Raw genomic sequence first — 26,474 nt, forward strand, 5'->3', positions numbered from 1 at the left:
AATGCGTTTTATATGCATCGAGTCATTATGTTCGCGCATAATTGAACAGCAGATCGTAATTTTATAAGGTAAGAACGAACGATAGAAGCAAAGGCTAAAAGAAGTCACGAAAATTTTCGGGCTACGCGATTCACTTGTTGCCTCGATATGTGAAAGTTTAGCGTATAAAACAATGTTGTAAGGAAAATATACACAACATTCTTGATTACGCGCATATATAGAATACATCTTCAACGGTAGCCGATACGAGAAAAATCGCGAGTCGACGACAGTTCCGTCATTCCGATCCACGGACGCTACCGTCGCCCGCGCTAATTTATTTTTGATTTTTTTTTTATATATAGTTCACCTGTCTACTCTCTGTCAACGAGGTCCGGTTCTGCTGGCAGAGAATTTTCAATTTGGGAAGCATTATCTCGTTACGATTTCTGCGTAAGTCGAGAGATACGTCGAAACGTCGTCGTCGCAGCCGGGGTACCTATACAGTCGCATATATGTATTACGTGACCGCACACACTCCCCACGAGAATTATTCGCAAGCCTCCTCGCCGGCTTCGAAAAGTAAAACGCGCGCTCGTGTATGCAGCGCCGGCGGCTGTGAGACGGACAAGGATGGCCATAGACGCGGGAACGAGATAGGAACATAGAGCGGTAACGTGCTCCCGTCGGAGGGACGACAACGGCGCGCATCGATTGGCGCGCTAGCCGTGACCCCCACCACGCTGCTTTCGCTTTCACCCAATGGGGCCTCACTTTCGCGCTCGCCCGCGCGCCGAGCCACGGCAGCCGGCACGCTGTCGTCGCCGGCGCTCAGTGACTGGTGCACCCTACGTGCGAGCAAGTGTTTTTCGTCGTGGACTCTGTTCACAAGAGGAAAAAGAAAAGGGAAGGAACCGAACCGGGAGCCTCGGTGTGTTGTTCGTTGCGTGCGTATCGCTTGAATTATCGTATCTACGTCTCGTTGAGTTGTACACGAGCGATCCGGAAACGACTTTCGACGATCGCGAAATTGCGTTCGACGCTGCGCGCGCTTCGCGCCCGGTGACCCTGACATTCGAGAGAAGCACCCGACGACACGTTCGTCGACGAATTCGTTTTTTCGTCTCTTTGTCGTTCGTCACCGAATATTCGAGACGTTTGGTAAAACTTTCGCTATCTGAGCCGTTTCGGTGCGGAAGCAACATCGACAATTTGCCGAAACGATCGTGCTGCGTCGTCTTGGAATCACGCTGACCTTGACTTTGGTGTACGAAACATCGACATCACGATAAGAAAAAGATTCTTTCGGGACGATTTCTCGACGTGTGTGGAGCCTGTCGATTGTGCTGTGTACGCAGTGATCACGATTTCGTAAAATTCCACAACGGGACAAAAGCGACATCGGTGGATGACCGTTGGATTCTTAAACATCTCGGGGTTGGATCACATAGACGCACCGCGTTTTTTCTCAAGTACCCGATACATCCGCGGCGTGTCTCTGTAATTCGCGCGACTGCTTGCAAATCGAATCGGTCAGTGAATGGGTGTTCATGAGACGGGACAGGCGAGACGCGGGAATTGCGTGAAGATGAAGAAATAGATAGTGTTCCACGAAAAATCGTAGTGCAACGAATAATCAGTTTCAAATCGGTCGATTATTTCGAACTGCTGTCCGTTGTATCCCGATTTTCCATCCTGGCCGTGTGTCCGACGTACGAAAATTATTTCACGCGAACGCACTCTGAGGAACAAACCGGGAAAAAGGAGGGACAAGCACGGGGCGTGTTCCACGTTAAATCAGGGGAAGTAATGGCACCACGGCGTCACGGGAACAGCCACGGTGGTGCACTGATGGAAAACGGAGGAGCCGGTGCCGGTATCAACGATACGATGGACAACAACAACCTGCTGGTGCAGACCCAAGCGACGACGACCCGTTGCTGCACGCCTATCGGCGAGTGTCTCAGGGGTGACGCGTTGATTCGACTCAATATATTGCACGACACGGTCAAGGTAACCTGCAACAACGATAATTGCCCTGTCGGTCAATTCATGCATCGCGAGTGCTTCGACGCCTGGGAGCAAACGGTGCTCATGTATCTAAAGAGTTGCGGACGCGCCCGTAGCTGGTCCGAGCGGCAGCGCCATCAGAATCTCTGGACGAAAAAGGGTTACGACCTCGCGTTCAAGGCGTGCGGTTGTCGTTGCGGTCGCGGACACTTGAAGAAGGATCTCGACTGGATGCCGCCGGGAACCGGCGGGAACGCTTCTGGCAACCGGCAGGACGAGAACGACGCGAAGAAAAAGAAACGACGCAATCGTCAGAACAGCAGGCCTTCGTTGGCCGTTTCGGCCGTATCGCCGAGCCACGGCAATCACGTTTCGACGAACGGTCGCGGTACCACCGAGTTGCAGTTGATCGAATCCGGCCGTGGTAGGGCCGGCTCCCTTTCATCCAGCACAGGATCCAGCTCTCCACCGGCGACCAGCGAGCCCAGCGTCAGCCCGCTTCATCAGCCCCAGGCTATCATGAAGAAGAAGAGCAAGGTCGATTTCTTCAGCGATCGAGCACGGTGAGTACCCGTTATATTCTATTTTTTTTCTTTTTTTATTTCCGCGTTTTAACGCCAGATCGCGCGCATCTCTATGCGTCCACGCGCGCTATCATCTTTTTTCTACCAGTCCTCACAGTTTCGATTCTACAAAGTTACCTAATTCGAATAAAAAAAAACCACACACAAAAATTGCAAATGCATTTTCGAACTTTCAACTTATATTTTTTCCTCTCTCGACTTTCGACGTTCATTTTTCCACAGAATCGTGTAAATCTAACGCTGGTTGAAACAAGCAAACGCTCGAAGCGGTTAGTTAACCCTATTCTCGGTTGCTTTCGGTCGTTTGTAGGTTAACGTACGCTTCGACTTGTTTATCGAACGTTTTACCAAGTAGACACTGTGACGCATCGATAACGCGTATCTTAATCTCTATCGGAAAAAAAAGATGTTACCGCGATAATTGGACAACCGATTCGACAGATTTTAATACCTTATCCGATATTTATTAACGGTATAATTTCTCATCTGGTATCGATAAGGTGTTGTAATAAATCGTCTCCCCTCTGCGTGTATTAGCGCGCGATCGACCTATATAATTTTCCGTCGCTTTAAACGCTACGAGAAATGGTAATTAATTCCTCGGGACGATAGGTGTGGAGATACATACATACATACATATGCATATATATACATACACACGTTGTTGGAAGTTTTGCAAGGCAACGCCCCCGCAATTACGCGTGTTACGTGCGAGCGAGACTTTCTGAATTCGTGGTATCGGATCGCGGGTGGTGTGGGTGGGGTGGGGGGCGAGGGAGGAATACAGGGAAAAAAGACGGCTGGCTCGTTACAAACAATAATTGGCCTGACGGTCACGATACCGATGGTTCTCTCCCTGTGAGGTCTACGTGTAAGAATACAATTATCGCGATCCCTTATCAAATTGGTCACGTTTCTCTCCCACGTGAACTCTCTCTCCTCTCTGGCCTCGGACGTCGTTTTCAATGACGTCGATAAGGAGCGTTTCTTTCGAATTGCAGTCAAGTCGAAGATAAAGTTACACCGGCTCCTTCGGGATATTAAATAGAATAATATCTCGTCGTTGCAACGTGTTCCTCTCTTGAATTCCGTTCTCAGGATAGTCGTTGTCGCGTAGGACACCCAGAGGTCGCGAACGTTCTTCTTTGGCACGTGGAAATATTTCGGTGATATTTATTATGCATCTATGCTTTCTCTGTAACCTACTTTTATCGATTTGGCGCAAGTCGACTAACGATTCGGTGTATAATATAGCACTGGTCCGTTGTGTGTACTACGTGTGCAAAAGATAGGACACGTAGAGGTCACGAAGGTTGTGTTCGTTCGTTTCTCGAAACTGCGCCGCATTGGTTTCTGTGTGGCTAGTGTCCTCTGTGTGTCGAGAAACGATTCGTTGAAAGGAAAAACTGCATGGAACACACGGTGCTCGGTAAAAACGAACGAGAGTGGTTTTTACGTTACCGTAGGAAACATTGCTTTTATTTGGGAACGTATTCGACTCGACGAACACATCGACTACAAGGATCCTAAGAGATCCAGGTTTCGTTGGTGTACGTATTTCTAAACCCTAGCGGTCGAATCGGCGAGCTAGACACGCCAGAATACACCGTGGTGGTCGTTCCGCTCGAAAAGCCTCGCCGACTACACTTAGCGGACATTACGAATGTAATACAATGATGTTTTCACCGAGACGTATTCTCGGGATTATTTATGTATTTGTACACTTAAGAGACGTGCTTTGAAGCTAGCAAGGGGAACGTAGAAGTTTCGTGGTAAGCATATATTAACCCTTTGCACTCGAGGCTTCTATGCTACCAGATACCGACGCCTCGAGAAAATCCTTTAAGTCGTAAAATTAATCTGGAATGGAACATTTTTATATACTTGGCATAGATGCGTTTACACTCTACAAGAACGTGATATTTCAATTCCAATTTGAATTTCAAACTACCAAGTTTTCCCGATTCGAAAATAGTACACTAAATTAGGTGGCGGTCGAGGATCTCCTCTTGAGTCCATAGGGTTAAAAGTATAAGAGTAGTTTATAGATTCGAGATAACGTATCGGTAGTTCTCTAGCGTGGCGATTAACCGTTTCGAAGGCAATAGTTTCCGTAAATCATAGTGGAGAACATTGTTTTAGAACGTAGATGATTTTTTTGTGGTTGATTTCTTGAACCAACAAATATTCAAAGGTCGAATGTATGAACTGAAAAAAAAAAGACTACGATTATAAAGGTTAGAAGTATCTCCAGACTTCTGGAACCTTCTAGGGGAGTAAATAATTTCATCGTTTCGGTTTTGCAACGATAGATGGCACCAGATTGTTCTATTTATTTAGATTTCAAACCTATCGTTCACCTATACTTAACGAAGAAATACGGACCTAGATTTCCAGAACCTTCCAGAACCTTCCAGAGGGGTAAAGAATTGCATCGTTTTTTTTTCCGAGACGATAGATGGTACCAGATTGTTCTATTTATTTAGATTTCAAACCTATCGTAAATACTTAACGAAAGTCCATAAGGACCTGGATTTTCAGAACCTTTTAGAGGGGTAAAAAATTGCATTGTTTCCGTTTTGCAACGATAGATGGCACCAGATTGTTCTATTTATTAAATTTCAAACATATCGTGAATACTTAACGAAGAAATAAGGACCTGGACTTCTGGAACCTTCCAGAGAGGTAAAGAATTGCATCGTTTCTGTTCTGGGACAATAGATGTCACCAGATTGTTCTATTTATTTAGATTTCAAACCTATCGTAAATACTTAACGAAAGTCTATAAGGACCTGGACTTCCAGAACCTTCCAAAGGGGTAAAAAATTGCATCGTTTTTGTTCTGAGACGATAGATGGCACCAGATTATTCTATTTACTTAAATTTCCAACGTATCGTAAATATTTAACGAAGAAACAAGTACCTGGTCCCATATCCACACCTTATCCCTCGCATTCATCGTTGCATTAAATTTGATACTTTATATTACGGCCCGCAACGCGTTAGCGCACAGTTCTCGCGAATCTTCTTCGATGGTTCACGCCCGGAGAAAGACAAAGTACATGGACGAGGGATCGCGAAGGATTTTCGATAGAGAGCTTTTGTCACGCCCTCGAAAGTGTTGCGTTAAAGTTTAACCCCTAAGGGGGGTTTGGCCAGGACCCCCAGAAGGGTGTCGAGAGAATCAACGCGCATATTTCGTATGAAAAGCACACGCTTCCGTTCCTTCTTTTATAGCGTGATTTCGAAGCTCGTATAAAAAGTCGGTGAGACAGAGGGGGGAATATTTTCATTTCTTCGGGCGGAGGAGCGAAGCGGAGAAGTGGAGTTTGTTTCGCGTTCGTGGCGCGCGGCGCCTATAAATAATCGCGCGGTGAGAGGAGGCGCGGCGTTTGCGCGAAATACTTTTGTCGGACGCCGGTGAAAACGAACTTTTATGCCCGAAAGAAAGGAATGCTCGCGGAATCTTTCCGAGAATAAATAAAAGGAATCAACCGCGGCACCGCGGGGAGAGGAAAATACACACGTAGTAGATCTTTCGAGAGGACCTCGTGTTTTTGGTGCACGAGGCACGCTCGAGCGCGTTGATGAGAGAGGAGAGGAGAGGATCGTGAAAACACGCGACGACAGTCGACTACGCAGAAGTTTACGGATGAATTGAGCTTGTAACTCGACACCACTCGACGATTCTTTTGAACGCCGATGCGCCTCTTCGAAAACCCCGGTTCCGAATCGTAGGTAGCCAGAAGCATCCAGCCGCGGCTTACAGGCTTGTTTCTTTTTTTTTTTTTCTTTTTTTTTTTTCGGAACACTTTGATGCTCCCGGTTTTGAAAAACGAGACTCTCGCGGCTTTGCGGCGCCGACACTCTTGTAGATTGCGATAGGCACGCTAGAATTCTCCGAAGACGGTGTACCAAAAGTGGAACAACCGTAGAAGGTAGAGTTCGCAAGACCTATGAAATCTCTCGGTTTCTCTTAATTGGGTTGTTCGCGAACGATTGGAAACGTACTTTTTTCGAAATTTTTCAGTTTCTCTTTTGGCTCGTAAGGAACAACGGTACCGAAGTTCAGGAAAAGTTCTTTCGCGACAGACCATCCATCAAAATTTCAAATTCATTCCACTTTCCTAACGAAGGAGAGTATCACGATTGGCTAACATTTCCTTTGTAGTACACCGTTTTTTGAAGTTTAAAATTTTCACTTTCCATTTGCAAAGAAGCAAAGTATCGAAAACTAGAGAAAACTTTCTATTACGAAAGGACTTTCACAGCCTCCCGCACAAGCATCTCTTCCAACGCAATTAAAAATCTGTCTTTAAGTTTCACACAATCGTTGAATCGAGTCCCCAATTGGACTCTTAGTAAAATCTATCCACGGATGATATCCTCTTGCAGTTCATTTTATCTTTCTATTGTACAGTCATTATTTTCGAAAGATATTAAAACCTACGAAAAATCTTCTCACGATCGTCCACGTTAGTTAAACGAAAATCTCGAGTCACGTTTGTCCTCGTTGCTAATTATTTCGATCGAAATCGCGTACAGTTTGCGTCTAGGTTGAATCATCGAAGGGTCGAGAAGCGTATCGGTACCAGGTTGTCGGTTACACGGATGTGCCCTGGCAATTCACTCGCGACCCGATATATTGTTTCGGGGGACACGTAACGGTTGGATAAAGGGGTCGGGGGTGTGTAACGCGGGAAAGTCAATAGTCTCGGTCGCATATCGCGGTAAAGGAACTCTCTGGACGCGCGTTCAGCAGGACATGAATGAACGCGGGGGTCCGTTTTCTCGGACGCGTAAATCGTCAGGGAAGGGAGTAGAAGGTACAGGTGAGACGGTGTGTATAGGTCGTCTCTACGGCACACCGGTAGAGAACAAGAAGACGAAGGGCGACAAACACGATTACGAACGCCGTGTCCCACCCATGAGTACGCACACTCCGTATAATCCTATATTTAGATCCAGTCTTGGAACCTGTCCTATTTCTGTTTATTTTCCACCGGTTCGATAGGCACACAGCCCCTGCTGAAATCTTCCTCCGCGCGAGCACACGCGCGCGTTGCGTAGACGAAGTTACGTGATCTTTTATTTTCGTCCCGATCTCGTTACTGGAGAATTCCTATCTCGGCGCCCACTGTTCGCGCGCGCGTGTATATGTGTTCCTTTCGTTTTTCTTTTCTTTAACCTCCGTGATTACGAAACACGCGCACGACCTTAATGCTTCTTCTACATTTCTTATTCCGTGACGTCATCGATGACCGTGAACAAGATTGCTCGATTTTCCAACGAGAATACGCGAAAACCGAACCTGGTGGAACACGCGTTACCGGGTGGTCAACGAGCCTGAACGAGATTTATTTTATATCAACGGTACCAATGCCTCGATGCGCAATATTGTACAAAATAGAATCGGAATGTTACTCTGCGCTCGAAAGTGTCGAAAGATATTGATATTTCTCGATTATCGGTATCCCGAGAACTTATCTCGACAAGTTTCCCAAGAATGCAAATTTTCATTGGACGCAAGTAATCTTGGTCGACGCGAGACGGAGAGAATTGGTGCATCGTCGTTTTCCGGGACTCTGTCGTCGGTGCAACGGTTGCATTATCGCGATCGAGCGGAGTAACGCAGCCCAGGGGGGGCTAGAGGCAAGGGTTTTCGTTCGGAAAGCGGCGATGCGAATCACCGGGGCAGATATTTCGCAGTCTCGCGTGGTTCACGTGCGCTGAAACGCACAGCGGGCGAGTTTTAAGCGGTCCTCTCCCTCCGCGTGTAGGAGAGACGAGGAGGAGAGACCAGAGAGAGAGATAAAGTGTATATACGCGTTGGACGAGGAGGATGGTGCGCGCGTTGTAAGAGAGGCGGAGAAAGAACGAGAAGAAAGAGAGAGGGTGCTCGTAGCCTTGACCGTGGCCACCACCTCGGGGCCAGCGGGCGAGGAGAGGAGCTTGACGCTCTAGCAGCCTCCAAGGCCAACTGCATGGAATCACGCCACCGCGCGATGCATTTAAACGGCCCGAACGCCGGGAATGTTGCTAAAAAGCCCTCCGCGGGCTTTCGTTCTTGCCTCGACCGAAAAGGACCAGTCCTCCACCATCGAAATATACGTATCGAGGCTCTGGCGTTGCTGGTTAATCCCTTTCCGCTACGTGTACCAGCCGTAGGGCGAAATACTGTACAGGGGGGGAGTTCGCTCGCGAATCGATATCTCTAGCGATCAAATGCACCGTGCAATCGACCGGTAATCAAGGGTGGAGATTCAGGGATGGAATCGAAGATTTAGGAACGCGCGAGTACACGCTGCGTGCTCTTCTCGATCCAAGGTGTAGTAGATTCCATCGGTTTCATAATTTATTCCCATCGAATAGGGTCTCGCCTTGAACTGCCCCCGCGCAGGATCGCGTGGAGTTACGAGCCGCTTCGCGCCGTATTTTTGCCGACTAACAACGCGAGAACGGCGAATGCGTGTATACACGAGCTCGTAAAATTTCCACGAGCGTGTTTCCATTGTTCTGGATGGATCTCCGCGATCGCGCGGTGACGTATCCTCCCTTCGTCGGGACCCTTTCGGTCGAAGGACAACACGATGGAACCACCACGCGGCGCATTTTCCCTCTCGCGTTCGTCCGACGATGGTAATACCGAATAAAGAACACCGAAAGAATTACACCGACACGAAACGATATCGAATTGGAAGTTCCCGTACGAGTTCGCCGAGGAGAAAGAGCTCGAACGGGGTGCGTGCGTGTTAAGCTACTACTTCCACGATTGATATTTCCTAGTAGACATTTTTTTTTCCAGGGAGTAGTCGAATTTATGTATATTTCCCTCTTTCGTAGAGCCTCTCCTCTCTGCCCCCCGAGTTAGTATACACGCGGAGGGAAGATTTTGGCGCCGCAACGCGACCTATAAATCCCACTTTCGACAAAGCACGACGAGCTCGAGGGTTTGTCCCTAGCGCGTTACTCGCGTTTTAACCAAAAATAAATTACGCCCAAATAGCGACTCGTTTCTTACCAGCCACCCTTTCTCTCTCTCTCTCTCTCTCTCTCTCTCTCTCTCTCTCTCTCTCTCCCTCTCTTTCGTTCGCCTAGTTATTTTTCTCTCGTTCGCCCTTCCCTCGTTCTATCGTTCTCTCTCTCTTCATCGAACTCGTTCTCCTCCGATACCGGCGTTCGCGACGAATTATATCCGCGAGGGAGGGACCGAGGCCCTTATTTGTGTTCGCGTTTTACGGGCTCGTTAGGGTTGCTCTCCCGGTATGTATTACAAGGTATTCGTCGGGACAGAAGTTTGACGATGCACGAAACGTCGAAACTTCTCTCACTCTAGCTCGAAGGGATCCTCGCGAACTGTTCAAAGGGTCTCTGTGTGTTTCGAGCCCCACGGATCGACGTAACGGTAAACAAGGGACGCGACGATGGGAGCTAATGGGGTATCGATCTTTAGGCTTTTGAAATCGTCCTCTCGGACCTACGTGGTAATTAAAAAAAAAAAAGCCAAGAAGATCCAACGAATGGCGCCCCGTTGAATTTTTCGTCGATGCTGGAGATACGAAGATTTAGACGTGTCTCGCGATCGGGGGCCGTGGATGCCCCACGGGTGGATATACGGGGAACTGAGGGGGGGACAGTATGGCACTCGACGGAAGAATTATTGAATTTTCGGCGAGGCGGTGAAATTCCGCGCGCGTTTTCGAGTTTAATTCGAGGGTTCGAGCCCACGGTATCGTCCAAGGGTAGGGAGATACGTTTCGGGGAAAATTTCTCGAATTCTTCGGAATATTTCGTTGGTCCATTTGTAGGAGGAAACAGGTCCGGCTCGAATAACTTGGAGATTTTCTTTTTTCGCTTCATCGAGGCGTGCACGCGCGAAACGAATTCCGTCGCGAGTTCCTCGAGATTCGTGTCTAAGTTTACCACACGGTGATAAGTATTTTCATAGCGATAAGGATAAGATCGTGTGCAGTGTATCCGGTGCCCGGGGGATCGAGTTCGCGGCTGCGTCAGGGTAATGGAAATCGCGGTAGAGAAAGGTGTTATTTATTGCGTCGCGGTGCAACACTCGGTTGAATAACTGTGCACTTTTCTGCGCGAGGGGACTTGTTTTTTTTTTTAATCGCCGACTTTGGACTTCGCACGATACGAATGTTAACTTACGGTGGTCTGTAACGGGCCGAACATTGAAAAATATTGATTCGCGATTTATCAGTGTCGTTTAAACGGTTGTTGACGAACGGAAATTATTTCAGTTCGATCCGGTTTCGCGATGGAAGGGTTGTAATTTCAATGGAAATCGATCAATGGTTTCTTGGTTCAATGAACCCTTTTCATTTATTTCTACAGGGTTCGATTATTTTTTGTTCGCTCGTATAGGCTGTAAAGTCTTTACGCATTGTACGTTACGATGTGTTTCTGTTTCGATCGGTTTGGGGAACACTCTCGAGGGTGTTTTTCTTGAATCGCGCGGGGCCATGCAACCAGGCAAATTGTAGCCGCTGTCTGTCGAATTACACTCGCACGATCGCGTTTAATCGCACGATAATTGCTAACGGGTAGCGAACCTGCGAATTACCCTCTCCTCGGCTCCCCTCGATCGCGTTTTGAAACGAAAAACCACGTGCGTGCACAAGATAGCCCCCGAGTATCTCGCAAAGTGAAAAAACATCGTTACGAAACTGGAACACAAACAACACCGAGAGAGTTATTCCCGATACGGCCTTGTTGAAAAGAAATCGAAAAAAAAAAAGAAGAAGAAGAAAAATTTATTTTTGGTTATCGACTCGATTAACCTCCGGTGATACCGGTTGTAAATCGTCAACACTTTCGAAATAAATAACTCGCAACGTCGATATATAAATATACGACCCTCCGTGATCACGAATGCATAATAATCGAGTCGAAATGTCAGGGTTAGCGGGCAATGCGTTCAGTACCGGAAACAGCAGTGCGCCAACCGTGCGAGACTTCGACCAGACCAGGTAGAGCTGGTTTCTATACGTGCAAAATTTACGATTGCGATCTACGTCGAAGGAACCGAGCGATAAATATTCAAAAAGGGACGCTTCGCTAGCCGAACGAATCGATATCTCGATCTTGACGAAATATGCGCTGGGAGGGGTAATCTCGTATTCGAAACACTCCACGGTTTTGGTCATTCTGTCTGCATCGCGAAACATCGATACTTAGCGACAGTGGGTGTACGCGTTTAGGATCGTTTACAATGTCTTCTTAAACGATGGAGTTTAAATCGTCCACCAATTACCCTCCGTGAATCTAACCTTGTATTTATTATGATCGAAAAACTGGTGATTGCATACAAATGCAGAAAACAGCATCGCGTGTACCACAGGTGGGCAATATTTTTGTCTAGGTAAAAATACCGTATAAAAGATACTCAACGTTCGATTCCTTGCGCGTTGATTACACGTAAAAATTCGAGTCGAAATTATATTTCACGTTGGACAAATAAAATGTTGACCTTTCTGGTGCTAAACCTTGGTTACCTGGCGCGTGGAAATCTATGCTTTCTCTGTACCCTAATTTTATCGATTTGGCGCAATTCTATAAAGAATTCCGGTATATAATAAAGCACTTGTCCGTTGCGTATAGTATACGTGTAAAAAGATAGATTCGTAGAGCACGCGTTGCGTGGTCTGCATTACGAGGGGGAGAGGTGATTATTCATCGAGGCTCGGGGTCGCGTGCGTCTGCACCTGTCGGAAGCGACGGTGAACAGTTGTTAGAAAAAATCGCAAAGTAATGGTGGAAATACAGCAGGAGAAAGGGGATCCTGGTGGAAGGAAGGATGAGTTCGAGGATTGACCCTGAACCCCAACTCTCGGAGTTTAGCAGACCGCCCCAAGGATATCTTAAAGACGACGGGGCGAGATGTCGGGGCCTTCGACGCCCGGGAAGCTCTCCTTCGGGCGCGTGTTTCTTTTTTAAAAGGTGGAAGTTGCTCTTAATTAAATCCCCAACGGGGGAGATACACACCCCCTCTTAGTACCGACCCCCCAGGGTCGACAAATCCGACCCAGAATTCTCGCTTTAGCATCGATCCGAAGCACGCGTTTTTTTTTCGGGCGAGAAAAATTCGACGGGGAACGAAAATGGAGAGGGGTGGTGGTCCCGGCTTATTAAAAAAAAAAGGCTGGGCCGATGGTGGTCGCTCGCCGGGAGAGAAACTTGCGTTTTTCTCCGGCTTCGTTTCTCTTTTTCCACCGAGCGAGTGTAATTCCAACGCGCGGCTAGTTAGTTAAGGCTTACGGGTTTTCCCCGAACGTAATGCACGGGCGCGGTTATATCTCCCCAACGGTGAGCGGGAAACTTTACAAAGGGATTAAACTTTCTTATATCCGGCCTCTCTCCGTCGAACTTAAAACTTCCCTGTATCCGTCCTCGCCACCACACGGTATTACGGTTAATAATAACAGGACGAGTTCATTGTTATCGCGTGTTTTAACGAAGCGATTCAATTTTTTAACGAGACGTTTCTCTTTTTTCGGGGATGGGGGCGAGAGAGAGAATTTCTGGGAAAAATAGTAGAGACGGGGAGAGTCTACGGTTCGAAACGAAACGAAGATAAAGAGTAATGGAAATACATTGGAAGCGTTGTTTTCGAGAGAAATACATTTGAAAGTTAATCTAGATATTTAAATCGATAAGAAACAAAGTTCGTCCGATTTACATCGTGTTTGTACTCATTTCAATCGGGAGGATCTCACCGATCCATCGATACCATTATTGTAACGATAAAGTGAACGAACGACCAAATTTTATTATTGTAATCGATAATTCGTATCGCGGTACGTGCTATGTTGTTTCATTACTTCGCCAACGATTTTTTTCTCGCTTACTTTCACTGTGTTTGTTTTCCTTCCCCGTGGAGGTTCCAGACAATTCCTAGAAGAAAGTAGCTACCTGCTTCGCGGTAATTTCTACACCAACCCTCGATTTACTTGAATGAGCATTTCCACGAATCTTCACCCAAATGAGTAAATAGAATCGTAGTGTCGACTGTTCCGAGAAATTTATCGTTCTTTAACACGAGCTTAAATATAAAACGTAAATATAAAAAGAAAACTTTGCAAATCGAGGAACATTTGCAACTCGCGACATTTCGTTCGATGTTAAATTATACATATATTTTATAAATTTACGCGTTCTCGAACGGGTCTTGTAATCGATCGAACCGAAGAACTCGAGTCGTATTATTCGTCTCTCCAGTATCTTCTCCACGAATACTTAATAAACGTGTAAATTGTGTTCTCGTAAACGTTGTAACGACTTGTTTGATTCGCACCGTGGTGAAAACACGTAGCGAAAAAACAAGTGCCTCGCCTCCTTTATGGGTTTCTAAGTAGACATTAATTTGTATTAAGAGTTTGCAATTTCGTCGGAATTTATTATACATGCAGTGTACGACCTCACGAAGAATTCGTGAGGCGATACGCGGCCTTCTAATTCGAAAAGGTCGCCCCACCATCGATTTTTAAATATTTTCGGACCGATTGGGGGGGCCGGGCCACAGCCTTCACACTGTTGACCCAACTCTCTCGTGTAAATCGCGCGGGATGCGCTCGCGCATGCAGCCGTACGCCGATGAATTCGTAACGATGTGTTTGTCAAATTTATGCAAATGCCGGATCGTATAAGGCCGGCACGAAACAACACACGCCTGCGCGAATATTATTAACATTCATGAACGCCGTGTGCCCGCCGCGGTTCTCGTTTCTCTTTCTCTAGAGCCTGTCGAGAAACGCTTCGTGTCCTCGTAAACGACGAGAGACGATTTTTCGCGGTATTGTCTGTCCTCCGTGTTGTGTTCGAATTTACACGCACGGTGTGCGTCTGGAACGCGAAACAAAGGATGCGCAAAGTTATCGTAAGTGAGAAAAATTTTGGTTCGCGAAAAAAAATACGTGCCGGGACTCCTTGATCGCGTCTGAATATTTGAAAAGAAACACTACAGGGGTAAAATGTGTACAGGAAAGTTGGATAAAGATACTATTCTCTCGGAGTAAATTTAAGGTGTACAATTTTGTTCGCAGAAGAACACCTTTGCTCGCGTTTGGGTATTTAGAACAATCTTCCAGAAGTATGCATGGAAAAGTTGGTCAGAGTTACTTATCGTCATCGAGAAAGAAACAATGCGATCGAATTGGGTCCACGACGCACTCGAATCGTTTTAATTGAGTATTAAAAACAATCTTCGAGAAATATGCATAGAATGGTTGGTCAGACTTACTTATCGTCTTCGAGAAAGGAACAATGTGATCGAATTGGGTCCACAACGCACTCGAATCGTTTTAATTGAGTATTAAAAACAATCTTCGAGAAGTATGCATAGAAAAGTTGGTCAGAGTTATTTATCGTCATCGAGAAAGAAACAATGTAATCGAATTGGATCCACGACGCACTCGAATCGCGTTTTATTCGTCTGGGTTAATTTTTGAACAGGATTACAACTTAGTCGAGGCGGGAAAGATTATTTAACACCATTCGGCGAATAAAAATGATGCCGGATTGCGTATACTGGGAGCGATAAATACTGAAACAGCGGGCTCTGGTCGCTCGACGATACGTAATGAATGCTTTATTCTGCAAAAATGTTTATCTCGTTCGCGCGAAATGTCCGAGAGAACCGGTCCGACCGGTTCCCTCGCCGACCGCTTTCGGGAATCGGAAACAAACGTCAACCGATATAGAAGTTTCAGTGATATAAGTTTGCGCGGGCAGAAAAAAGAGAGAAAGATATATCGGCCAGTTTCGTTGGCTAATATGGTGATCGCGGTTGCGTGCTTGAAACGAAAAAAAATAAATGACAAACCTATATTCGACGCGATACACAAAATTTTAATCGCGTCGTATTTTTTCGTATCTAAAGTCTTCGATCCGTTCTACGAAGATAAGAACCCCGAGGTATCGGTTGACTAATCGTGCTCTCGCGATTGGACACCACTCCCCCTTTAATTATGTAACCTTGCTCGTGTGCGCTAATGGTCGAACTCTGTGCGTCTCTGTGCGTTCTCGGACGAGAGAAGAAGAAAATAAATTCGCCTATCGCTCGTTATCGGTCGCGAGAAAACAGCAGGAACGTTGTAAACATTGTTACAACGAAGTTTCGGTTGTTAACGGTTCGACATTGACCCTTGGGGCCACGGACGAGAAAGCGATGCAGCGTTGGGGGGGATCATTGCTATTACGTCATTTGCATTGTGTTTTTCTCCATTGAGCTGTGGAAAAAAAAAATTCATCCCGGGGCTGATCCGCGCGTGGCCGACGATGATTACGTTCCAGCTACTCGTTAACAGAGCCAAAGCCAGAGGAGGGTGACTTTGGTTATTGCGAGGGTAATTACGTTCACAATTATTCAAATGTTGCACCGTGTTTCGTTCATTCGGCACAAAAACCGTAACTTCTGAACCAAGTCTTTTAACACCGATTCAAAATAAATGCAAACACGAATCGATAAAAACACAGATTCGTTCTATAATTTTCATCGAAACGCTTTTTTTTTTTTTTTTTTTTTTTTTTATATAAACGTTCACCAATTTATTGTATCAGTTTCTCGGAAATACCTGTAAAACCGCAGCGTTGTTGAATTCTTTTCCAGTCACGGTGGAACAGAGAGGAGATATTCGGATAATGAATTTTTCTAGATACTCTTCCTTCGAAGCGGAAAAAAATTTATAAGATCGGTTTCACAGAGCGTATCTTACATTCTATTCCCACGGTCCTTACAAGTTGCTAATTGAATGCTTCGGAACGACCGATGTGTTCCCACTAATTCGTATCTTTATGCCACGTGTCCCGGGTAACGCCTCTTTGCGCTAAAAATTCACGAAGCTGTACCAATGATCCCTCTGCACACACGCGAAAAAACTCCGCATAACTTTGAATACGCTTATCTTTTATGCGTACGCCGAAAGATAGTCGAAATTAAACCGAGAATCGCTCGAGGCGATTAAAAAAGGAAAAAAAGAAAGAAAGAAAGAAAATAACTTTTCCCCGTAGAAAGATATTAACGCTGATCACGAGCGAAGATATTTCCCGACAGGAACAATTACAAACTCGGTACAATGCGAGCGCAAACAGAGACATCGTGGAACACCTAATTAGCAAGAATAGATTATCATAGCGGTGGTTTTCGCGATTCGACGGAATCTTCTGCTGTCAGATTCCGTCGTTTTCCGGGACGTATTCGCAGAGGGAAATCCAACCATTGTGTTATCTCGTAGAGCCACGGGACTCTAGGAGGAATATTCCAACAGTGTCGTGCGAACAATGTCGAGCGTATAAATGAATAATGCAGCCGTCTAGCCCGGTTAACAGAGCTCTCCCTTGCCCGTGACAGTGAGTCAGGCTTCGTTTGGAAACCGCATGAAAGATTTCGCGAGAAATTCGCGGTAGCAGCCCCCTCGTCCGTGAATTAAACGCGCCCCGCGTATCAATCTTTTGTTGCGGCTACCAGAAGAGTTCAACCGTGTCTCTGGGAATATATATCCTCCCTTCGAAAGGGAAGGTGTTCTTCTCGCTTCGAGAAATAAAGAATTTCGTCACGGATCGTCTTCTCGTCTCCGCGAGGGGGACGAGATGCCCTCTCTTCTCCCTCTTTTCCAACCGTGGTTCGTTTCTTCATCCGCGTGTTATCCTCGTCACGAGTCACGAATTTCCTCTTCCGAACACTCCGGGTGCACGAGATTGAAGCACGGGGTAGCACTGTGAGATCACTCGCGACGAAAATCGACGCAAGTCGTATCGTAAGAATCATTGACTCGTTAGAATAATGAAACAAGGAACTTGGTCGGCAATATTAGTAATCCAAGAGGACTACGAGGTACACACAGGGTGGAAATTGTAAAGGATGCCACGAATTGCCTTGGGTATATTGATATTGAACTGTTGGGTCGTTAGGAAAGTTATTTCGTTTTTTTTTTTTTTTTTTTTTTTTTTTTTTTTTTTTTTTTTTTTTTTTGTGGTGAAAATGAAACACGATTTCTTTTAGAGTGTGTAAATATTTTATCAAATTATATATTCTTCATTTTGGAAAACGAAATGACTTTTCGAACAAGCCAATATATCGAACTGGTAATTTTCTTTTGTCAAATTCCCTATCGTTGCACCGAGTATTCGAACGCGTAACATCCGTGACATTCGGAGGGATGCACTCGGATGCATATTTACGCGATCCTGTTATCTTCGGTTTTCCTGCAGCGCGGGTTTTTCCCCCACGAAGGAAAACGGAAGAACGCGCATTCCTTTCTGTCCGCGGCCTCCTGTATCGCGTGCAATCGAGTGTAAATTATTGCGGGTTCGAGGGTGGTTTACTGCTAATTGGTTTGTTAACGTCGTGTTTACCTTTTCCGAGACGCCAGTCTTTCCTTCTTAACTTCGTCATCTGGTTCGTGTGCCCGTAACAGCGTACATCGCGAACCCAATACGGAATGGTCGCCCCCTTTATTTCCAGACCGAAACACAGTGACCGGTGAAAATGTTCGATTTAGCGGAAAATTCTGTCCCGCCGTTGATGGTGTATATTTTTAGATCGCCGTGTAATTTCGGAAGCAGCTTTATCTTCGATTTCTTTCTTTTAACCCCTCGCCGGCGTATAACCCTCGATACCACCGCGTGGACTTCCGTTTCCTGGCCAGAGATAATTACAACCGCGGTTAACTGTTTCGTGCCGCATTCGGCTTCGAGAAACCGAAGCGAGACGGTAAATAACAGTATTTAATTTTATGTATCCAAAGAGTAGGTCTCCGAGAGTAAAAATCTCGATACGGTAGATATTACGATGAATTATGCGAATTTAATTCAGATTCCGTGCCGGGAAAGAGTGTATCCAATTGCTCGGTTTCGAACTCACGATTCTCCGGATTGTGCAGAAATAGGATAGGAATTTTTTTAAAGATATTTCTTTCTCGTTCGTTCTCATAGCCGCCAAGGGGTTTCGAATTCGTGGGAACCGCGAATCCGTGGATAGTAAAATTGTTCCTTTTTTCTTCTTTTTTGTTGTTATCGCGAACACGTATCACGGTGGTGAGCGCGCGCGTGTGCGTAACGCGGCGGTTTAATATGCAAAATTCGTTTCGCGTTGCGTAACTCGATTATGCGACGGGGAGAGTTCGCGAAAGAGACTATTACGAAACCGATCGGCCGTAGTCGACTCGGTGGCGCCGAGGATTTCGAGTCGGTCGCCGATTCTCGCCAGGTTGTTCGTATGGCCGGTGTCTCGAGCCGAGCCGGGAGGAATTTTTTAATTAGAAACCACGGACAAAGGTTACCTGCACCGTTGTGCGGAGAGTCCGCAATAACGGCGTCCTTCCGACAGCATACTGCCGACGTCGTTCGATGTGCTACGACGCTCCTCGGCGTCGAACTTCGGTTATCCGAATTAATAGGGAGACCTGTTGGTTTCCAGCGAGGGAATGTTTCCGGTGGCGTCGTTCGAATCGAGCGTAACGCTACCGCGTCGATCTACAGTTACTCGCTTTTTAGTATTCGAGCACCGTGGTAATTTTATGTTCGTTAATTCGTACCTTGGCGGATTATTGAAATAATCGCTCGGCTGCTTTGCATTGTGCTAAATTAGTTTCTCCCGGTTCTCCTCTAATTACATTTTAGTCTCGTTTCGATAAAAGTATTCGGACGTGGTGCGTAGCAGTGTTCGGTACGGATCGAAGCCTTTGAGAAAATAACTCGAGTCGAAGGAAAACCTTGTATCCACCCGAACCTTAAAATCGTAATCCAAGTTATAGAAAAATAATCTAAAAAAGTTCTCCACCGTTTACCAAATAACCCCAAGTTCAAACTCTGCACGTGAAGAAAGTTTGAAGAAAGTCTCGCTATCGAAATCCTACGCTAGCCTTCGCGTTGCCCAATCGATGTCTCGAGTTCGGTTAACGTGTATCCCTGTTGCACCAAGGATCGTCTCAAAGCTCTCGTCCCAAGTCGACGACTTCCTACCGAGTAATCAACGCTGTCGACTAGACACTTGGAGGAAGATCCTCGGAGTCACGCTCGCTGAAATAACCAGCGTTTCACTTCTATTACACTTTCGCGTGTTCTCCCGACAAATCCCCCGAAACGCGGATAATAGAGTCCGCGCTTTTAACCGTAACATTTCGACTGTACAAAGTGAGAGAGATAGAGAGAAACAGAGGGGTAGGTTCAGCTCTTAAGCACCGTAACACGCACCCAAAGGTGTCTGTGCCCCCGGGGGGGATAGTTGGCCCCACTTTCTGAAACTCTAGCCGAGGATTCGCGCATTTCCTCCTGTTCGTTCGTCCGCTTTGGACGCATAATCCGGGGATCCCCGTAGTTCCGTTAGTAGCGCGTATAACTGCGTACGAGCAAACTCGAAGCGGATTAACCTCTGGACGAGTTTTCAGGTAATCCTCTCTCTCTCTCTCTCTCTCTGTTCCTCCTCGTCCCTCTCTGCTATCCGCACGCGGGATACATTCTCCGTTATCACAACGGGGATAAGTCCCCGCGCACCACCATAGAGAACGCCTTCTACGATCGTTCGACTTCCTTTCTCACGCGCGTAGCGTTGTACGTGTCCCCGGAAAAGAGCTCTTTATCCGTTGATTCCATTTCGGCTTATTGGACACGCTCGGAATTCGTCCTCGATGCCGTATCCTTGCGAAGGGTACCTCCACGGTATCACGGTTCCCAGTCTTTCTTTCTTTTTTCTCTTTTCTTTTCTTTTCTTTTCTTTCTTTCGGCCGAACGCGTTTTAGAAACCAGTTTCTTCGCCGACTCGATGTAACACCCTCTTCCTCGCTCGCCACGGACAACGTTCGAGAAACTGCGCGCGCAGAAACTGCTTTTCGGCGGTTTTCTTCTACACCTCGTCTCGATAACGCGTTAGACAAATATCGATACGCTTCACGGTTATCGACATTATCGCCCCGACACCGATAACTCGAGCTTTTCTCTTTCGTCGGTTTGTTATTTAATATTCTTATCCTCGAGAAATACCTATCGCTCGTGTGTTGTTCCTCGTCGCGGAGCGATCTCACCGGGAATAATGTTTTTTGTCCCGCATCCGGAGCGGAGAAAAATGCCAAAATATTTACAGCGACCAATCGAAAGTAACCCCTCCACGGGGGGGAATTTATCGAATTAACGGGGAACCTGTCGAAGGACACTTTTCTCTGTTGTTAAAACTTTGGAATTACTGTACCGTCGTTCGACAAAGATTTGTTTGTTTAAATTTAGAAAAGTATCCCTGTTTCTTTAAACAAGTACAGAGAACGAAATGCAACGAGACAGACCACGGTTCCTCCGTTTCTATCGATAACATGCCGTTCGTCGGGTAGAAATATTTTGAGAACCGGAGGGGGCACTCGGCTCTCGGATAATTATTTGTAAACTCGCCATTATGTTCCCGGGAAATACTTCTGTTTTCTCATCGAGCTGTTTCTCGCCTCCGGGATATTTGTTCGCGAGCGGGTATCGAGAAAACGAAGAGGGTAGGGGTAGTCTCCAGAGAGAAATACAAACGTTGCGATTATCGGGGGCGTGTTTACTTTGTCCCCCGTTCTCCTCAATTCTCGAACATCTATGACGAGTCACTCGAATCGCACAAAGCTCGCGACGATTCATCGACGATGACTCTTTGTCCCCCCCCTTCAGTTTTCGTTGGGTTGGTTCCGAGGGGGCGATTCCCTGAATCTGACACGTAAAATTGCAACGCTTTCAAGCCGGGCCCCTGACGATGGACTCGTCGGTGACAGTGTCAAAGGCAGACCGCGACAAAGCTTGGGGACAGGACTTAACGAAATACTCGTGGAAAGGACAGTGTGTTTACGAACACGAGTTACACCCGATGGGTGGCTCCCTCGATACACGAGCAACTCCTCGACTCCCGCGTGTGGTACCCTTCGACAATTTTCGGTGAACACTCTCGGGGTAAATCGACGCGTACGCCCCGCCTCGATAATTCTAAAGCGGGAGCACGAGAGCTTGTGTACACGACGAACGCGTTACGAGGCTTAGGACCGAAGATTTTTCTGAGGGATGGAGATGGGGCGAGACACGAGGATTACGAAAAGTCGCACGGGGGCAGCTGCCTTCCCGTAGAGCAAACTCAAACTTCGACACCTACGAAGGGAGTTTCCCTAGCTGCTTAACATCCTTTGCACCTGATCGTTTACGAGCGAGTTCCGCGTAAGCGCGCACGATTCGTGGAAGGTTCCTCGGGGGGTGAGAAAAGTACCTCCGTGGTGTATTTTTTCTATTTCGTGGCGAGCAGGCTAGTGTTTCTCAAATTTTGAAACTAGTGCTCCATTTTTCTTATGTGTAAAAGTTGCCAAGTTGAAGCGTTACCGAGCACTCGCGTAGAAACTATTAGAAATGAAATCAACGATCGAAATTTTGATCAATACGCTAAGATTGACTAAAATTCGTTAGAAAAAGTTTGCATTGAAAAGTGCAATCAATCTCGGAGTATTTTTCCATGTCGAGATCGTTGAAAACCGCCCGAAGTAATTCCGAGTACTCGCATAGAAAGTATTAGAAATGAAATCAACGATCGAAATTTTTATCAGTGCGTTAAAATTGACTAAAATTCGTTAGAAAAGTTTGCATTGAAAAGTGCAATCAATCTCGGAGTATTTTTCCGTGTCGAGATCGTTGAAAACCGCCCGAAGGAATTCGAATCGCGAGCCCGGAGGCCCACTTCCACTTTGCGGGTTTGTGGAGCAGCCAAAAAAATAAAGGGACACGTATTTCTTGTTAGCCGCGGTTGGCTCGAGTTTCTCGGGGGTGTAACCACCCCCCGAAAGTTCCATCGGTCCGGTATCTCGAGAACTATCCGCTGGACGGAAGAAAGTTGCCCCGAAAGTTGTTCTCCAAGTCCGATCGAATCTCGAATCCAAGAAGAATCGAACACCGCTCGTTTCTCGCGGTTGCGTTACAACCACCTTTGGGTTTTCTGGCGATTAAAGTTTGTTTGCTCGACCGATATTATGCACGAGCGAGCGAACGAACGAGCGAGAGAGATCTTTATCTATCGTTCGTAACGGGGAGTTGTTTTCGCGACTTCCCGTCGCTTTATGAAATCAGACTCGCGCTCGGTCGAACGTATTTACCTCTGCGCCGTTCTCGCTTAATTAGCGGGTCGGGGCTGGGCGAGCTCGGTTCGTAGTCGTTGAAATTAGCATACAATTAAAGCCGGAGCACGTATATAGGCCCTGTTGGTCCGTCGATGCGCCGAGAGGATCGCGATTCGATGCACGTAACCGGTGTCTCGCGAAAGTCGATGGTTCTTTTTTTTCTTTTCTTTTCTTTTTTTTTTTTCAATTTCGTCCGTTGTCTATTAATAGGAAACCTCAAACCTACAGGAAGAACCGGTCCCCGACAATGTCTCTACGATCTTTGTAACGTTTCTCGAAAGCAAATTCCTTTCCCTGGGATTGGAAAGTGACGTTCGGAGGCACGCGCGTGTATCTACCTCGTTAAAGCGCATCGTCTTCCGTAGGCTCGAGCAATGTTGCAGAACCACGTAAAATCTTGATCTTTCGCCTCGCTCGATTCGTACGTTTATTCGATGAACAAGTTCCGAGAGAGAAGACGGTCGCGTGGAATGTTATCAAAGTTGCGAAAGGAATCTGCAAGCGGCGCGTATGTCTCTGCGCGTCCTTGCGAACGATGAATACAAAGTCCCGATACTCGAGGATTGCAATAATCGTTGGACGAAGTGGCTATTCGAAATGTTACGTGGAATTTAACGAGCCGGATAGCGTTAGGGTTCGACTCGAGCATGGTTTATCGACCCCGAGATATCGAGTGTATCGAAATTATGCAAACGGTTGCGAGTCAATCGATTGCATCGTAAATAACGTTGTTACGAAACTCGATTGTTCCGAGGACCAGGTATTTAAAAAAATTGTTACCGGAGTATAATTATCTTCTCGAAAGATCGCGGACCAGGTTGGTCGATTCGAATCGATCGAGTAATTTCGTTCACTGTCCGTGTGTAAAAATTGGTACGATTGCACTTAATATTGGTAGGTTAATTAGGTTTGGAGTGGATACGCTTATGAGAATCACAGATGGGTTCTTGAAGGTCTTTTTGAAATTGTAAAGATAGCTGTACCGCAGTAGGGATTATAGCGCTCAGGAACGTGACAGTAGGGATTGTAATGCTTATCGCGAAAGAAGGTAAAGTATTTATTGCCATGAAATCGATAAGATTTTCTGCACGGTCGAGTGGTATTCTCCGCTTACGAGTGGTTTTTTTTTCTTTTAATTGCTAAAGATAGGTATATCAGAGTAGGGATTATGATGCTCGAAGGTAGAGAATATATATTGCTGTAATGATCGTAAAATTTTCTGCACGTTGAAGAGGTATTCGCGTTCACGAGTCGCAGGTGCAGGCTGTTTCGAACAAGCGCAAAAAATAGAAAGGTATATCGTAGTAGCGATTGCAACGTTCATAGTTGGAGGAAGAAAGGATATTTATTGCTACGAAAATCGGTAAGATTTTCTACACGTTCTAGAGGTATTTACTCTTATAAAAGGTCACAAGTGTGATCTGAAGGTTTTTCTAAAAAATTGCAAACAATAGGTATATCACAGTAGGGATTGCAATGCCTCAAAGGTAGGATATTTATCGTTGCGAAAATCGATAAGATTTTCTGTGCATTCAACCGGTACAAGTGGAAGATCGGAATCCATCGATTTTTTCCATCTGTGTAGGGTAGTACCATAGCTCGAGGAAAGATGAAAGTCTCACGGTTTGCTTCTCTGGCCAAAAATCGTCCGAGAGGCTTGTGAAAATGTTCTCGCGACACCTTGGAACCGGACACGGCCATTGTGTTCGAGTTCCTTCGTACAGCCGGCTTTCCATTATCGTCGCTCGACTCATTAGCGCACACCTGCGAGCTGCTCGAGGAGGATTCGAGCCTATGGTGCGTGCGGTGTGCGTGCCTCGCTCTTCTCTTCCCACACGAAGCTGTGTGCGCTCGAACGCTCGTGGAAATTGCAGCGGGCAGCTGGTCCCGACTTCCTCCTTGGTAGGATCATCACGTCCTTCGTAAGTAATTCGTGAAGCGAATCGTCCAGCAGCCTCATCCTGGCCGTTCAAGGACATCCAGACACCGATTCTTTCTCGTTACCGCGGCCAATCCGCCGAGATAATGACACGATGGCTCAATGACTCACGTCCAGACGGTGTGCATGCAATTGTCGTTCCTTATTCGACCCAGCTCGACTCGTGGAACTCTTTCAAAATTTCCACATCTTTCTCTTCTTTGACCGAGCACGGTTCGAGTTACCGAGTCTTTCTAAATCCTTTTCTTTGGTAAACCGAGGACTCTTGGATGTCGATCCTTCCAAGATTCCTAAATCCTTCTCTCCTTTATCCCAGCTGCGTTCCTCGGGACTTTTTTGACGCACCAGGTCCCTCGCGATTCATCGTTTTCCTACAGTTATTAATGCAATGGCTGCACCTGCATTTCCTTGTCTCGCTACCATTGTGTCGCAAAGCTAAAAACACGAGTTCCATACCGTTTCAAAGTCAACCGAGTATTTAGGGTTTCTTGAGGTCAGGATTCTGATGTTTAAACAAATAATCTCGTACAGCTTCTGACGCAACTACGCTTCCAATTCGGATTCAGAGACGGACGGTCGCGTGAAAACAACCGGTTGGCGAATATCCGATCGTTGTTTGCGAAAATATTCCCACGCGCGGGAATTATGCGGCTCGGGCGATAATCGTCTCGTTATCTGCGGCGCGCAGCTCGTTTCTAACGCGAGCCTGGCCATTATCTCGCGGCGTCCCGCCGCGATTTCTCTCTTTTGTGCGTCGCATTGCGTCACAGATACGCGCCGGCACGCCCAGCGGGGAGCGCGAGCGTTTGTGTTTTCGCGGTCTTCCGATATATAGGTGGCCTGGCGAGCAAATAGCGGGGGCCGTCATTGAGGACAGAAACGGAAGGGCATCCGAGTCGGGAGGCTTATCGCCTAACTGCGCAAAAATGCCTCGGGCGAAAAACATCGTTGCTAATGCGTCGATCACGAGTATGCGTGTTACTCTCTCTTCGCTCGGCGTCTTCTCTCTCTCTCTCTCTCTCTCTCTCTCTCTCTCTCTCTCTCCGATGACTGTTTTTTTCTTTTCTTCTCGTTTTCTACCAGTAGATTTTCTTCTCTCTTTTATTAACTGCCTCTCCCTGGCTATTCCTGGTTCTCCTAGTCTCTCCTAGTCTCTCCCTGGCTCTCCTCGGTTTTCCTCAGCTTTCTTCGTTTCCCCTTGTTACTCCGAGCTCTCCTAGTCTCTCCCTGGCTCTCCTTGGCTCTTTCCGGCTCTCCCGGGCTCTCCCTAGTTCTCCCCGGTTCTCCTCAGCTTTCCTCGTTTCCCCTTGTCACTCCGAGCTCTCCTAGTCTCTCCTAGTCTCTCCTAGTCTCTCCCTGGCTCTGCCTGGCTCTCCTCGTCTCTCCTCGTTTCCAACTGTTCCTCCCGATGGACCACTCGTTGCGCGACCCAGAGGCGTCGCAGAAACGCGTGCCTGCGTAAACAAGCGGTTTATCGACTATAAATACTCGACTCGAGTATGTACACAGGTGTCACGCGCGCTATCCAGGAGTTGCCTCGTCGCGTGTTCTCTGGTGTTCTCTGGTGTTCTCTGGTGTTCTCTGGTGTTCTCTCGTGGACGCAGAACGTTGATCGTTGTCACGTCCCGACGGATGTCACGACCCGCTTCTGTCCTGCCCGCCCCCTGCGTCGATGACGGACGCGTCTTGACGCGATACGTAGATGCTTCTTTGAGTGAAAATTGAGGAAAACAGGGCAGAATAATTCCAGAGAAGAGAATATACACTGTTGCTATGGAAGCTATACAATCCTCTAGGATTGCTCACAGGGGGGTTTTCGATTGGGAAGAACTG

At 46.7% G+C, this 26,474-nt stretch overlaps 1 protein-coding gene across 1 annotated transcript in view; it reads left to right on the forward strand.

Annotated features, from left to right (window-relative positions):
• The first annotated feature begins 833 nt into the window (after positions 1-833).
• Positions 834-26,474, forward strand: part of Heca (hdc homolog, cell cycle regulator) — a 205,496-nt gene continuing 179,855 nt past the window's right edge. The window contains exon 1 of the mRNA XM_076308773.1: positions 834-2,552. Within this exon, the coding sequence (XP_076164888.1) occupies positions 1,789-2,552 (764 nt within the window). The 5' untranslated portion in view covers positions 834-1,788. The remainder of the gene's footprint in view (positions 2,553-26,474) is intronic.

Source organism: Ptiloglossa arizonensis, chromosome 4, assembly GCF_051014685.1.
Source record: "Ptiloglossa arizonensis isolate GNS036 chromosome 4, iyPtiAriz1_principal, whole genome shotgun sequence".
NCBI lineage: Eukaryota > Metazoa > Arthropoda > Insecta > Hymenoptera > Colletidae > Ptiloglossa > Ptiloglossa arizonensis.